This window comes from Megalops cyprinoides, chromosome 9 (assembly GCF_013368585.1).
Source record: "Megalops cyprinoides isolate fMegCyp1 chromosome 9, fMegCyp1.pri, whole genome shotgun sequence".
Taxonomy (NCBI): Eukaryota; Metazoa; Chordata; class Actinopteri; order Elopiformes; family Megalopidae; genus Megalops; species Megalops cyprinoides.
The window spans coordinates 18224831-18241183 of NC_050591.1; the positions used below are offsets into that span (position 1 = coordinate 18224831).

General features: G+C 47.0%; 1 protein-coding gene across 1 annotated transcript in view; it reads left to right on the top strand.

The window, feature by feature from the left end:
• The window catches only part of clpb (caseinolytic mitochondrial matrix peptidase chaperone subunit B), a 32938-nt gene that overhangs the window by 12293 nt on the left and 4292 nt on the right, over nucleotides 1-16353 (top strand). The window contains exons 6-11 of the mRNA XM_036536983.1: nucleotides 3628-3725; nucleotides 5801-5915; nucleotides 13345-13422; nucleotides 14876-14931; nucleotides 15031-15075; nucleotides 15467-15628. Coding sequence (XP_036392876.1) covers nucleotides 3628-3725; nucleotides 5801-5915; nucleotides 13345-13422; nucleotides 14876-14931; nucleotides 15031-15075; nucleotides 15467-15628 — 554 coding nt within the window. The remainder of the gene's footprint in view (nucleotides 1-3627; nucleotides 3726-5800; nucleotides 5916-13344; nucleotides 13423-14875; nucleotides 14932-15030; nucleotides 15076-15466; nucleotides 15629-16353) is intronic.

Sequence of the window (16353 nt, forward strand, 5' to 3'; positions counted from 1 at the left end):
GTTGACTCAGCTCCTCTTACCTCTCCTCAGGGCAAATGCTGCTCCCCGTGCTCACTGGCGCGTGCCTCTTAAACAAGTGCGCGTAATCAAGGTTTATAGCGTAGGCCAACGCGCGGCTGCTAGTTGACCCCTCACCCTTGCAGAGGGTGGACTCTGTGGGTTACTTGACCCCGTGACAGGATTTGTGTGTGTGTGTGTCTGTGTGCGTGAGAGTGAGGGTGTGTGCCTGTGTGTTCCTGTCCTCCCTCCTTGTAGAATGGCCGCTGTGAGTATGATTGGAGACTGTTTCTGTGTGTGTGTGTTTTGTGTGCGTATGTGTGAGCAGACGTGTATGTGCGTGTATTTCTAGCTTACCTGCATACACAACTACATGGTGTGGGTGGGTATGTGGACACATGCGCGTGTGTGTTTCTTTCTCTTCCCTTCCTTATGATTTGATTTCTATGAGGTTTTTATGAGGCCCCATTACCTGTCTAACCGCACGTGTGGCGGAATGGCAGTAATTAAGAGTAAATACTGAGTGGGATCTGCTGAGCACTCTCAGTCAGAGTGGGCCGGTGTGCTTTTCATTTCCATCCGTGACTAAAACAAGGACGCCGCTCACCGAGGGGGACGAGAGCACTCAGGACACGGGGCGGCGAGACTGGCGCCTGAGTCCAGAGACATCACGAGTTTAGGGAGAAAAAGATGAACCATTATGTGTATGATGGAGCACCTCGCATATTTAACAGGCCACTTCTCCTCAATTTGACTTGTGAGAGAGCGTTCTAAGTGACGGGCAGCCAGATTCCACTTGCAGTCCAAACAAGAATATACCTCTGGCACCAGATGCATTTTTCAAATTGGAAAAGGAAGAGATTCACAGAAATTGTTGTTTTTTTAACATACAGCAATCGCATCAAAGGGGTGAAGTCATTACATAAAGAGAGAGATCAGAGATCTTTCCCCCCCACTGCAGACAACGAAAAGCCAGGGTCAGTTATTAAGTGCCTGCACAATCTCCATTCTGATATTCTGAAATGAGCAGAAACGCAACACATAGAACAGAACTTTAGCTAAATATAGAAAGCAATTAAACACTCATTCAACAAAAACAGGTATTTTTATGAGCAAGACTTTACATTACATTATTGTCATTTAGTCTGCACTCTTATCCAGAGTGACTAACATAGCGCATCTCATAAAGTGGCATGAAGAATTTGCAGAAAGAGGACACCATTTAGCACACATGAACAAGCATCATAACGCACTTTATGCATTTTCCTTACCAAATGTTGTATACTTAAACTGTTTTCATAAACATTTCCATATTGTCAAACCAGCCAACAAACAAGTTAAACCCCAATCTTAAGGAGACAGCACCAGTGTGATATGCGGCATCCCTAAATATGATTGGCTTAAGAGAATGAGTGGCTTTTCACAGCGCGTGAAGTGGTGAAGTCTGAACTCAGCCGTCATGGTCTCATTTTCAATAAAGCGCATTAGACGGCGCATACGTCTCTGTCCCTTACAGTCAATAAAGACAGTCCTGGAGATAAATGGTCAGGCTGACCGGCCGAGACCCTGCCATTCTATAGCCATAAAGGGAAGTTTAATAAAAATGTGAAAAATTGGGCGCTGTCACGGTGTTGAACTTTTTTTTTCCGGTGGGCTGGGAGGGGGTCTGCTTATTTCCCCGGTGAGTGACCCCCTGCTCTGGCCTGCTCTTTGGGCTTTGGTGGGCCAGAGGCACTGGCCTCCATTCATCATCCGCCCGTGCAGCCACACGCCGGAACTGGCCCCTCCAGCTCTCCCAGCCTGGGGAGGCACTCAGCTGGGCCCCGGGCTCCCGACAGGCCGTGGGAGGTGACTAATTGTCCAGGCCTTGCCCCCAGTCCGAGAGGTCAGGCCCCCCCTCAGCAGGTATCGGCAGTGTCCAGCTCTCAGCAGCTGCCTGCGCGCTTCACCGGAGATAGCCTGGCAGGGCCTGTGTGTGTGTGTGTGTGTGTCTGTGTGTGTGTCTGTGTAAGTGTGTGTGTGTGTGTCTGTGTAAGTGTGTTTCCAGTATTTGTGTGGTTGAATGCTTAGTGTCCATGTGTGCGTGCCTGTGTGTGTGTCAAATAGGTAGGTGGGGATTAGCTTTGATTCGTTATAAAGTATCTGTACCCAGAGGGTACATGGCTCTGATATTAAAGGCCTAAATGGTGCTATTTATTATGTTGGAAAGAGAACGGGAGAGGCAAGTAAGTGGGCAGTCTGGCAGGTTGGGAGTCAGGGGCAGGTGGACGAGTTGGGGGGGGGGGGGGGGGGGTGGGGTCCTCTTTATTGCTTTTTTCTCTTTATGTCCCTCTGCTATCGATTGGGATTCATGCAGGGGAAATTTAGGGTTTTATCAATAATCACAGCAATTAGTCCCTCAGTCTCTCCAAGCGCCTCTAAACCCAGTGCTGTGACACCGACCGTCGCCTAGTTTTTGGTGGCCAGTGGATGATCAGTACAGTGTGTTCACCAGTAGCCATCCTTTGGCTTGACTACCACTGGTTAGCTGGCCATTAACCTTTGTCAATAAATTAGCATAGATGTAATGCAGGTTAAGGCCAACTAGTGCCAGTTAGCTACAGCCATGTTGCTACAGAGGCTGCGGTGTTGGCTGAACAGTTTGAAACCTCTGCTGTCCAGTCGTATAAACTGTGCCTGTTAACCTCAGCAAGCAGCATGGCAGTGGACCTGATGGATAAATGTCCTATCACTGAAGTGGGACATGGCTGCTTTATTCCAGAGTAAGGTTTTTCTTACCTGAAAGGCACTTATAAGTAGTCAGCCTCTTTCAGATAGGCTCTTACAGAATGTGTTGTTCTGCATATGGGCATATGTTTTTCTGCATATGAGTTATTCAGTGTTTTTGTGTTACAGTAAAGTGACATTTTGACAGAAAGTCATTTTTACAATTTTTTTTTTTAGGCAGATAGAAATGAATTTGCTGTTGAATATATTAAAGTCGACCAACTGTCATCATCATTTTCTAAAGTGCAAATGTACAGTATATGTGCATTAGAAGCAAATGCCAAAATTAAGTTGCACTAAAAATATTGTCCTGTATAGTATTAGATTTTGTCTCTCACAAAATACGTATCCTGAAGGGAGTGAGGTGCATATCTGTCTTGATCATTTTTGAATTTTTAGTTTTACCCAAACCCATAATTTATTGTGTGTGGAAACGGAGCCTGAAAATGCATACTGTCATGCGGGGAAGTTTCTGCATCGGCACGCGTGTGCTGTAAAGGCCAGGGTCACAGGGCAGGAGTATGTGCTAAACACCTCACTGACACAACGGCACGCAAGCATGTGGCAGTCCTTTTGAGGGGGAAAAAATGAGAGCTTTGTTTCATTCTGAAATAGCCTGCTAATGTGGCTTCATCACACAAGAAAAACGGAAGTTTGCTTGTCAATAGGTGCATTGTCATACCGCTCTGGGGATCCAACCTAGGCCTAGAATTCTGGGAAGGCTCTCCAAGCACCCAAGCAAGGGTCAAGCTGCATTTTGTTCAGGCGTCAAAAGGGGGGTGGGGGCTCTGTGACTCTGTGACCCCACCCTAAATGACTCACTTGCCCCCTGTTTAACCTTTGACCCTTCCTCCCTGTGTCCAGGTGCCAGCCCCCTGCTGACCAATGATATGGGGCACACGCCACTGGCATATGCCAAGGAGGGAGAGATGCAGACACTGCTGAAGGAGTGGGAGGGCAAGGTAGGCCTCAGGCTTTGCTAACACTCTGAAAATGGAGATCTATTCAGGGGTTGTTTTAGGATAAAATTTACATTTGAACCTCTTTTCCACCTTAGAACAGGAAAGAGGTGGGCTTGCTTAGTTACTGAGTTAGGTTACATAGGTTACTTATCAGTTCTCCACCACTTTTTTTGTGCTGACTAATCAGGCCTGTCTTCTATGTCTGCCTTTGCTGACCCATTACAAGGAAACTGGCAAATAATTGCAAATAATACTGCAAATGTTCCTTCAGTGAGCACTGGTGATAAAACTGATGGAAGTGAACTGACCTCTTCCACAGATCAAAGAAACTATCAGCTCGAGTAAAATTATTCTGAGTCTAGTTAATTTTTTATCGGGGAAACCTCAGCCTTGGATTGCAGACCAAAGTCCAGGCAGGCAATTGTCAAGATCGGGGCAGGTGCCAGTATTCAGTGTGACATTGTGTGCTATAGCTGTCATTGCAGGTAATACAATTGAGAAACAATCGTGCTGAACCAGGTCAGCCAGCTGGCTTTAACTCACGATACCCTGGTTCCAGCTCTGCTGCAAAACAAGGGTGTTATTCACCTTTCTCTGAATCTAGACATATATGTATGTAAGATCTTTTACCAAGAAGGGCATGTGCAGTATTGAGGATTGTGGATGGTTTTCTTAAGATAAGGTGGAGTTTATTTTCACAGATCAACATTTACTTACCGAAGAGAGAATGCCATGTGACTGAAACTGTATTCTCCATTCTCCTCTATGCATGCAGTTTCACACAGCAACAAAAAGGAGCCATTTGACTCTAGTCAGGTACACAAGTCATAAAACACCCTCTGAAATCAATCAGGTAGTCATAGAAACCCATCAGAGATAGAAACAGGTGGAGAATAATCCCTGCGAGCTCCAGCAGGTACAGGTGAGTCTCTAATGTTAAAGACATAGATGTTAATCCTGCATTGTTTTCCATGGCCCCTGAGACACCCCTTTGTGTTGACATGACTCGAGGGGAAGTTTGTGAAGTGGAGCATGGCCTATAGTCAATGTTGTGGGCAGAGAGGGACCTCAGACCCTTCGTGCTCCATGTTGGATGAGAGAAATTTTGTGATGGAGGGATAGAAATTCAGAGGAAAGATGAAGATGTGGGGAACTAAAGGAGGAGGGGGAAGAGAATCCTTGTGAAGCACAAAAGTATTTGACAAACTTAATCAGGGTCAGTTCTGAATGGATGGAAGCAATTTCCACATTATGCTCTGGAGGTGGACCTTGAGAAGAATGTTTCTCATAGTACCAAATTTAAATTGACCAGACAGATTTGAACTGTTGACTTGAACTGGGACAGCTGAGATTCAGTCAGTGGGCAAAACTGAGAGAACTTAAACATCTACACATACTGAGGTCTGAACAGAGTAGTACTGCTCTCAAACAAAGCCGAAACTCCATTTGTAATGGGAAGCAAGGGTTTGAGTCTGTTTTCAGCACTTCCTCTATTTGTTCTCTGAAAAGTTTGCAGGCCCTGAGGCAGGGTGAGAGATAAGATGGGGTGAGGGTGAAGTTGGGGGAGGAGGGGGTCTCTCTCCCCGTCCGCTGTGGCCCCCTCTGGGGCACAACAGGGAAGCGTTATTGCCTCAGATGAAGCAGGACGCTGGATGGATGGGTCCTGCAGGGGAGAGACAAATGGCACAGTTACAAAATTACATTTCTGCCCGATTAATCGTCTTATTTCTGTCATGGCTGGGACCCTAGCAGGGCGAAGTGCGCTGGGCCGCTCGCTGTCGGAGAGGACAGCCCAGGAGCGGCGCTTTATTTCCGCTATTTTTCTTACTTTTCCCGCGCACATGCTCCCGGCCCTGACAAGACGTGCAGATTGGGGGGTGGTGGGGGGGGTGGGGATCGACGTTTCAGTGGGGCAGGGAATCGAGGGGGCAGCCGGGTCTGATTCGAACATATGAGCATCATCATCACCGCCACCACCATCATCATTATCATCATCATTGCACTCCCAAGATCTTGGGATTTTTTTTCTATATTTGGCTCTTTATTGCTAACTTTCCCGCTCTCCCCTCCTGCAGTTCCAGGAGGAGCAGAAGCGCCGGGAGGCAGAGGAGCGGAGACGCTTCCCTCTGGAGAAGAGGCTACGGGAGCACATCATTGGCCAGGAGGGTGCCATCAACACTGTGGCCTCAGGTAACCCGGCTTTCCCGCCGCCAGCGTCAGCCCATGTTTGGCCCCTCAGCGGAGGCCCCCTGCTCAGGGGTGACCCCCATGGCTAACGCTCTGGATGCATTCGAGTGCCAGGCTGAGGGACAGAACAGAAACATTCCCAAAGCTCAAAGAGTTCAGGCACGAGGCTTGCGCCTGGAGAACATTGGCTGCCTCAGTTCCCAACAGCGCTGCAGCCCAACATAAGAAGCTGGCGCAGAGAAGGAGAGGGTTCAGAGGAAATGGGAATGTCGGAGGATGAAGAAAAAAGGAGGGAGAGGAGGTGGTAGAGAGGGAGATGTGAGGATTGGAGCAGAAAGAGAGGAACAGAGCATGATGGGAAAACAGGAGGAGTGGGGTGAAGCTGGACAGAGGGACAGGGACAGCGGGATGGAGAGCCACTCGGGAGGTCGCAGTAGCTGCTCGCCTTGGTCGTGTCGTCTTCCATCTGTCTTTGCTGTGTTGTGTGGACGGGCCTGCAGGCTCTCCTAGGGCACGTCTGCCAGGCTCACAGCAACCTGAGGCGCAGCCGGCCAGCAGCACCGCTCAGTCATCTGAGTGACGCACACAGCAGACAGTCAGAGAACTGCGTGTGATTCTGTTTCTCTCCATCTGCAAGTGAGCACTGGTGTAAGTTCAGTGTAACGCTTTCTATACTTAGCTCCTACAGTTATCTCCTGAACTAACCAGGCATACGGCAGTATTGTAATCTCCAGTCAGACTGTGTTGTATGCAGGACAAATCACCATTATCCAGTGCTGTTTATTTTACTGATTTTTTCCTCTTTTAACAATATAAATGTGTTTATTGTTTTCATGGGTATGCATGTGTGTTCATAAGTTATTTGTTTTCATTTTGACATTTTTGTTTGAATTTGTATCACATTCCTCATTTCCTCCCTAAGGACAAGGCTCTGGCTTGTGCTGTTTTTTGTCCTTGAGGTAAAAGTCAGAGGTAGGCTAAATATTGATCCTCTGGGTTTCTTCATTCAAATTAAAGCCGAGGGTCCCTCATGGAGAAGGCAATTTCATTTCCAATTTCATTTTGGACATGGGATGTGTCAGGGCTCTCACGGAGATTATACCTTAATTTTTTTTTTTTTTTGCGATCACAAGAGTAGATTTCTACCCAGAATCACAACTGTAATTACTCCAGTTTTTATTTTTTTGAATGGATTTTGCTCCCGATGGAAGAAAATGGTACAAGTGTCCCACAGTGTGTGAGGTTTACCTCTCCTCTTCCTGCTGCTGCACTGGCACCATCCATCTGTTTCGTCCCCTCCCCTTTCCCTCTCCCTCCGCCCTCAGCTGACTGGTAAGGGTGGCGGCTGCGGGCAGGCGGTGGAAGTTAATTGGTTAATTGTGATTAATGGGCCGTCCCTGGGAGTGACACAGGTGGTAGCGTCTGTGTGTTCTACAGCTGGCTGCTGCAGTGGGGCTGCAAGCCACCACATAATTCGATTAGAGGAAAAGCTCTCCCTCCTTCCTTCATTCTGTCCCCCCCCTCCCTCTTTCTCCCTCTCTCTCTCTCTCGCTCTCTCTCTCTCTCACTTTTTTCTCACCTTGCTACATAGACTTCTCTTTCCCAGCATGTTTTTTAGAAATGGAGGAAATTTTTGTAGCAGCCAGGGAATGAAAGAGGAAGAGAGAGGAACAGAGTTAGAGAGAGAGAGACTCCCTCTCTCACAAATGAGTGGTTGTCTGTATTTTTCCTTTTGAAGTACCTTATTAACCAGAGTAATACTGCTTGGAACACCAGTGCCTTGCTATGACACATATCTAGATATGGTAGATGGGAAATTGTTTTACTTCTACTCCTAGGGTGAGACTGTACATATCAGTTTACGCCTCAGCAGAGATGAGAAGGGTAACATTTCTCCACTGGCAGATTGGATCACAGTAACAGGCAACAAGATAGATCACCCACTGGGTCCTTTCAACAGTGATCTGCTGCCCCTGTGTAGGGTTAAAGTGTCCAGCCAAAGATTCTCTATCTATGGTAACAAGGTATCATACTCTCTATACCTTAAAGTGAGCCTCCTGGCCCAGCTATCAAGGGCTCCATCACCAGAGCTCCTTAACCCCAAAACTCCTTAACAGGTAGAAGCTCCTGCCCGCCTCAAAATCTTCAATAGCAAAGTGAACTCCAAAAGGAGAGCACACCAAGTAGAAATGCACAGTGCGTACTCACTGACCTGACTCACTCCACCAGCCTGGACTTCCTGCCCAGTGGCCCACACTACATAATTGCCTTTCTTTAGAATCCTCATTCAATCACCATTCCTGCCACTGGTACGGAAGCTTTTGTTTTTTGTTTTTTATTCGCCCATAATTTGGTAAGGGGAAGAGAACCTCAGCAGAACACATCATCCTGCCAGAGAGACATTTGCCTGTTGTCTGATGAGTCCCCAGATATAGAAAAACTGATATAGAACACAGCAATGTACAGGCCAATAAATAAACTATATTAAATTGAGGAACAGCAAGACTGTTTATCGATTGGTTGCCCACAGCATGTGTCTCGTTGAGAAAATGTGCAGAGTCCCTGCTGTGTTGAGCTCAGTTGTTTGCTCTTATGTGTTCAGTAGCACTCTTCCGTATGTTTTGGGCCCAGAGAAGGGTTGCCTCATTCAGTATAATGTGGATTTCAGTGGCACTTTTTGGTGATCAGGGGTCAGCTTCAGCGTCAAAGGGCACCCAAGGGCATTTCCAGAAAAATTCCCATCAATTTCCCATCATTTACTGTTAGTGTTTCATTGGAGTTAATGTGATTCAACCCAACAGATGTGTTCTGTCAGTCATACTAGAATCATAACAAACTCATACCAAGTAGATCGACAACCCGAGTACAGCCCTTATTTCCATTTCTGTCGCTCGGTGTTTGTTCCCTAAGGTTTTTTATGCCATTAGTTGGACCTCCAATGGAAGACAGCTGGTGACACAAAAGGTGAAAGTTAGAGTGAAAACAGAAACATGCTCATGTCTTATTCAGAACCACAAGAGCTAAATTGTCACTGTATTGATTTTCAGTGCATTTCTGACTGCTCCACTCTGAATGCTTATTTGACACAAACAGGATGAATCTACTGAAGAAGTTTATGAATGAAGAGTACATTGCTGTGTTTAGTTCATAGGTGTTCATAGTTCACTGTGTAATGGCACATTGCTGTGTAAACTGAGGACCGTCATGTTTTCTGTGGTTTTGGGTTGCTTTGTTTATTGTCGTTATTAGATCACTAGCAGTACTGTGAACAGGGCATAAGGTAAGATCTTATGCCAAGACATTAGGGAACGAGTTACTATTGTGCTAGAGACTGATGGTACAAGGATCAAGGAGATGAAGGTTCAAGGTCTGATGACAAAGTCAACACTGTCACTGAAGGTCCCAACAGGAGTGAAGGAAAGAGTGAGAGAGAAAAGGGCTTGGGTGGGAAGGGGGGGGGGTGGAAGGCCAGCTCACAAACTGATTTGATAAATGGGCAGTTATTGCCATCGCAAATTGTCCGAAACCAATTTCAGCCACATCACTCGGGCCGATAAAGGCAGAGCTTATTGATTCCTGTAAAGTAATACAGTGAATATATCAGCTGGGTCTACGGCATGATCAACAGCACCTTTTACAAGCGCCAGGGAGCCGGGAGTGAGCGGGCAGGGAAAGAGAGAGAGAGAGAGAGAGAGAGAGAGAGAATGACACAGAGGCAGCCATCAAACACCACCACGAGGATCTCCAACATCCTTAATGCCCCCTCCGAGCATCGCTTTGATCAATTCTTATCTATCTTTCCCACTGAGCGCCAGCTTTATATACAGTGCTGTACACAACATTGTCATTGTGTCACCATGCCTTTCAGCTTCATGTCCTCCATGCAAGGTGTGTGCGGTGGCGGTCCTCAGCACTGTTTCACACTGATTTCCCCTCTGAAAAGGGGAGCTTATGATTTTGGACTTTGAACAGGTTGGCGCCCCCCACACCACCACCAGCACCATACTTACCCCTCCTTCCTGCCCCAGTGCTTCCAGACAGACAGGAAAGGCATGATTGATCTTCATTTACCTTGCAGAGGCTAAAAGTTATTGAAGACTATTATCCTGCTCTAATGTTATTAAGTGTCCTTTGCCCCGGGAGAGGCAAATTGAGTTTAGATAGACAGCAAAAAAGGGGTGGGGGATATATGTGTATGTGGTGGTGTGTGTGTGTGTGTGTGTATCTATGTGTATCTATGTTGGGGGGGGGGGGGGGGGGGGGTTGTGTAATATAAGCGAGGTGTGAATAAGAGATCCTCTGAACCATAAAGCCACACTGTTCAAATACACATTACCACCCCCCACCCCCCAGTTCCACTACGCATAACATCATCAACCCTCACAGACTCTGCTCTGTCCACTGTTCATTTGGTAAACTTACAAAAATATGTGCTTTCCAGTCCATTGAATCCCGGAGCTGGCATACAATTTAACGCAAATGCAACGCAATACTGCAACCATCCACCCATCTCTGGAGCTGCAAGCAGTAGTCAAAGACATATTCATGTACTAATAACTACGAAGTAGCTTTGTCAATAGAGAGCTCACCAAGCCCAGAGGGTCTGGCTTCATATCCCTCTGCCTGGAACCTTGATTTCTCTGTAAGGATGACGCGTGCTGTGTAGAATCAGCATCTGTGGAGGCTGACTTTGGAGAGGATGCTTCGTTGTCCCTCTAAGGGCAATATCCTTTGAAGGACGGCAAACTTCCTTGCAGTATCAAGGTGACCTATACCAGAACAGTAACATTACATTACGTTCTTTATTTGTTTTTGCTTGCAGTCATCCCCATCTGGAATGACTCAAGCCCCCTGCAGTTGTATGTCTTGCACTTTCCGTAACCCATTTATACATAGGTATCTGTACGGGAGCAGTTTAGGTGAATGGCTTCACTCATGGGTGCGAGAGCAGTGGTCTGCCCAAGATTTTAACCCACAGACCCAAAGGTGTAGAGTCCAGTGCCTTATCCTTTACTTGACACCCCTGCAGAGAGGGCCGTGTGAGTGTGAGCGGGGCACAGATCCCCAGCCCCGAGTGCAGAGAGCCTCCCCACCACAGCGCCATATCTCACTGAGGCGTGCAGCTGGAGGGGCAAAGCCGTGCTCTCCCGGGGGTAGTCTCCGTACCAAAATAAATAAAAATCAAAAAGTTACGCTCAGTCCCGCAGCGCCGGGAGGAATTATTATCATCCACTGTTGGGTAAGTCGCCCGTAGCGATCCGGGATTCATCTTTATGACAAATCACACAACGGCAAACTAACAGCTGGGGCATTCTCTCCCTCCCTCTCACTTTCCCTCCACTCTCTCTCTCTCTCTCTCTCTCTCTCTCTCTCTCTCTCTCTCGTCTGTGCTCTTACAGTGTTGTGTTTTTCCGTTTATAAGCCCAGCACCCCTCTTTTGTTTCGTTGTTGTGTTGGAGGCTGTGTTTGTCACGGTGGACCTGCAGGGAGGGGTTGTACAGATTTTGCCCTGCTGCTTGGTGTTGCTTTGTTTCGGGCAAAGAGCTGTTCCTCTGTCCCACCTGTCACTCAGGCCCTGCTATAGTACTCAGCATTAAAAGTGACAGAGGCCCTGGGGGGAGGGAGGGTTGGGGAGAGTGTGGCTGTCCAGGTTTCCACAAGACTGCTGTGTGTGACTCTCTCTTGTTGTGGGTGGCAGTGCACATTATGATTTTTAGGCTTTAAGGGCTGTCCCCAGGTCCAAGGCCACAGTCAGTCTTACTGTAACGCATGATCTCCGCATAGCAGTGTGTTTTCTCAGCAATCCATCTGACACGGCTCTTGGTCTATGTCCACTTCCAATGAGGGCCAATATGGAGAGAGCAGAACAAAACTTTTACATGCCTTTGCACAGTATTTCTGGGTCAGGCTTTAGCACCGTTTCTTTAGGAATGACAGGACACAGAAAACAGTAAGATGTAAATCACTGTTGTTGGACATGTGTTTATGTAGCTAAAGGAAGAGCTAGACATCGCGCATATGCGTGAAAGATAATATGAATAAATAAACATTCAGCTCCCCGCCCCACTCACACACATACATTGGTTACAGATTTTTTTACTTCACCAGCTTCACTTGGAAGCTCTTTTGGCTCTCATTCTCAGCCTCTTACATCTTGATTTTGTGTTGTGAAACAGTTAACACCAGCAATTTTATAAATGCGGTTAAAGCAAATTGTTTTACACCAAATTATCATTAACAGTTGGAAGTGTAGAATGTAGCACAGATAAAGACAGCAGCCCCCAGTCAGTCTTACCCACGGTTGACTCCCACAGACAAACTGCCAGGGCTTTTTGCGTGGTGGTCTTTGTGAGTACGGGGCTTAACTGCCAGCCCCAAGGCAAGCGGGCTAATATCTTGCAAAACGCCTTCCACCTGACTGATAGATTGGTGGATGCACTGTGCATTGCTTTCCCCAGTGGAAGTGAGGATGTCCTGCGGCACATGCTGAATGAAGGACCGCCTCACTGCATGCGAGTCTTAGCCTGATCCCACCACCTCTGGATGCATTTTAGTGTGGAGCGGCTCTGTCCCTGATCTGGTGTGGAGCGCAGACTTGTTCTCCTGAGGAAATATAGCAGCGGTAGTGGCGGAGGCTTGTGCAGTGGGGCTCTGACAGGGCCCATCAGAGCCTCCCCGTCACTGCGGCCCCTCACCACTCTCACGGTGAAATGCCCACCGCCAGTGTGAAAAGTTATTTCAAGCCGCGGCAGTTTTTATATATAGAAAACTTGACAGCTTTTAAATCTCATATCTTTCACAGGGGGCACCGTGTATTAGATGCCCCAAATTACCTCTCACGTCCCATTACACGAAACTGACTGTCTTTTAGATAAATAAGTGGGAGGGAAAAAAAATAAATAAATATGTGAAGTTCTCTCTTTCTTGGCAGCCGTACAGGCCTAAGTGCCTCTGATTTTATTTCTCTTTTGTTTCTGCATTTCCCCACCGGCAGCTCACCCCCCCCTCCACCACCACCTTTACCCCCAGCACCCCCCCCCCCCACCTCCTCGGCCTTCAGCACCCTGCTCTGCTTGCTCTTTTTTTCCCCCTCTCCAGCCGGTTGCCGGGGCAACGCAGCGTTATCCGAACCCTCTTCCCCGGGCTTCTCTCCTGGATCCATGCTAACCTGATTTGGTTTCTCCAGCGCCGGGCTGGCTAATGGAATTAGAGCAGGCTAATGGTTGGGATGACGGAGAGAGGAGGCTGCAAGCAGTCAGAACATCGTGTAGAGCCAGCGATAATTATCCACTCCCCTGTGTCATTGATGTATTCTGCTGTAGAGGTCCTTTTTCCCTGCTTTTCCACCAGCTGTTCCTGACTCTGTCCTGTCTCTCTCCATCTCCCTTTTCTCCCTTTTGTTTTTTGTTTGTTTGTTTGTTGCCCCGGGCAGCCATCCGGAGGAAGGAGAACGGCTGGTACGATGAAGAGCACCCCCTCGTCTTCCTCTTCCTTGGATCGTCTGGAATCGGTAACTGGCTTCACCACTTGCACTCACTAATAGTCTCTCCTGTCAGTGGTGTTGTCTTTCCTTTACTCTGTTATATTATTAAGGAGGTGCCAGCTTGCTACTACTTGCTATGGGACAATGAGGCCTCATGAATCCTCAAATCTCTGTAGCCATCATGTATTATCACAGACTTGTGTTATTATGTATTTTGCTTTGAAGAGTAAAGTCTTGATTTTTGGAACAAGTTAGTGGCTTACAGCTTATGGTCCGTCGTGCGGTTAATGAAGCCTCAGTCTACATGCTCTCAGCAGTGCCACTCGTCAACAAATCTACTAGTTAGCCATATCATGTTCAGCCTCACAAAGTGACCGGCCCTGCAGCATTGGCTCCATGGGCCACTGTCACTCTCTTAACTGTCACCTGATGATTGTCTAACCATCTCGTGGAAAACGCACACAACAAATTAACATCTTGTCCTCACCTGCCTTTGGGACTGAGGCCTACTAAAACGCAACAAAGTAAACTGTGCCCAAGCCTGAGTGGCTAATGGGGTCAGAACTCATAGCTGATATACAAGTACAGCCCATGGACAAGGCACAAGTCTACCTTATGAGTCATTATCCAAAATCCATAAATTTGGGGGACTCAGCCCCCGAACCTACAAGGGTCAGGAGGAACATTCTTGCCTCTCCCGTTGGCCGGGTAGAGAAATGAGCTGACAGGAATGTGGCGTAGACTGATCGCCCTGTTCCCTGCTCTGTGGGGGGGTTAAACACCTCCCTCTGTTAAGTTGTTTGTTTGTGCGATAAAGCTGGGAGATTTATGGAGATTGCCGGAGCTTTCATATTCCTCTAGCCTGCAGCACTGTGTGACACTCACTCTTCCAGGGGACATGAATATTTAACAGGGCAGCAACAAGTCCCGTTCTTTCCCTATATGTATATTAAAATTTATAAGAGGAATATTTTACATTTACTGCAGCACAATGCTGACAGAGAGAACTGACAGACAGCCAGGATCAGAGCACACCCCCTCAGATATCTGCCTCCACCAGGAGGACCCAGTGATTGGAAGGCCCATATCCTTAGTTATATTGATTTTGTCGTGTCTACTTTTCCAGCAGTTTGAGAAGAGCAACAAATTAATTGCGTGCAGTACTGAAATGAAGTCATTTTTGTTACGTTTAATTTTTTCTAGCTTTTGTTTTTGTATCAGAAATGGACATGTTGACAGACAAAGATGAGGGCAACACAAGGGATATTTAATATGAAACTGAAGCTGGTTATCATTTCTCACTTGACTTAGATACTTCCACTGTAAGATTCTTCCTCATAAAATATTTTCCCAGCACACCAACTTTACATGTATATCAAAAAATGTCTACAGTAGTTAATTGAACAGAAAGTTACGTGTCTGAGCTTGCAAGTTGAATGTGTGAAGCATTTGTTTATACACTGTTATATTCTTTCCACAGGTAAAACAGAGCTGGCCAAGCAAGTTGCCCGATACATGCACAAAGACGTCAAAAAGGTGTGTTCACCATCACCACTGCTGTGTGTAATGCACAATTCTCTTTGAAACCATGGTGTTGTCACAGAGAACTGATAAACTTGGCATTTATGTTCACAGGGATTCATACGGATGGACATGTCAGAGTTCCAAGAAAAACACGAGGTATGCTGCATGGGTATTTAGGGAAGGACACCTGGTAGCGTACCTGAGTGCGTTGGCCTGTCATTTCTGTCATCTCGGGGGATGTCAGTTTTGACCCTTTTCAGAACTGCTGTCATAAACCATTTAACCCAATTCTAACAGAGTGACCTTGAGTTTGATTTGCACTGTCTTCTCTCTCTGTCTTTCATCTGTCATTCTTCTGTCATCTCTCCTTTGCTCATACTAATTTTTGCCTCTCTCCCTTCTTCTGCCCCTTCCTTTCTCTCTTCTCTTTCTCTCTTTCCTTCCCTCAATGTCTTTCCCTTGCTACTGCCCCCCCCCCTTTCCTCTCTGTCTCTCTCTTTTGCTCTCCACATTGCCATCCTATATCTGTCTCACTGTTTTTCATCAGGTGGCAAAGTTTATCGGTTCCCCGCCTGGGTACGTGGGTCATGAGGAAGGGGGACAGCTGACCAAGCAGCTAAAGCAGTGTCCCAACGCAGTGGTCCTGTTTGACGAGGTGGACAAGGCCCACCCTGACGTGCTCACCATAATGCTGCAGCTCTTTGATGAGGTGCGTGGCTAGACCGAGGTGGGGGATGGGTGTGGTACATCTTTAGGGTGGTAGTATAAGCAAAGAGATTTTCTTACATTTCATTTCGGATCTTGCGTCCTTCCTTCATTAAAAGACAAGGAAAATACAGGATGTAGGAGGATAATGTTTTTATGTGATTAATAGACTCTCTTATCCTGGGAAACCTCATACATATTTGTACCTTGACTGCCTATGAAGCATACTGACTGAAACAGTTTAAGTTTCACCTTGCTTAAGGGAGTAACAACAGTGCTGTACCTGGGATCCACTCATATAGCCGTCTGGGTTCCAGCAGTCATTACTACACAAGCTTTTGGTTGAAGAAATCTGAGATACTGGATTCTCTGACACTCTCCCTTGTAAAAAAAAAATCCCCAGTTATCACATCACTCAGTGTGGGCGGTGTACCATCAACTTCATCCATTACAACAGAGGAGGCAGTAACAAGTCACAGGCACTCGTCACGCTTGCAGGTGGTGTAGTGTGTAGGTGGCAGCAGTGTACCTGATGACACCAGCAGGGGCCCTGGTCCCTCTTGGCCATCACCCCCAATTGGCTCTGACTTCGCCCAGCAGAGACCTGAGGCCAATCCTGTCTTCTCGTGGCTGTCCGCCATGAGATTCACTCTCCTAATAACCCTCCATGAGAAGGATTGATATCACCACCTTGTTCTTTAAAGGCTGTGTGTGTGTGTGTGTGTGTGT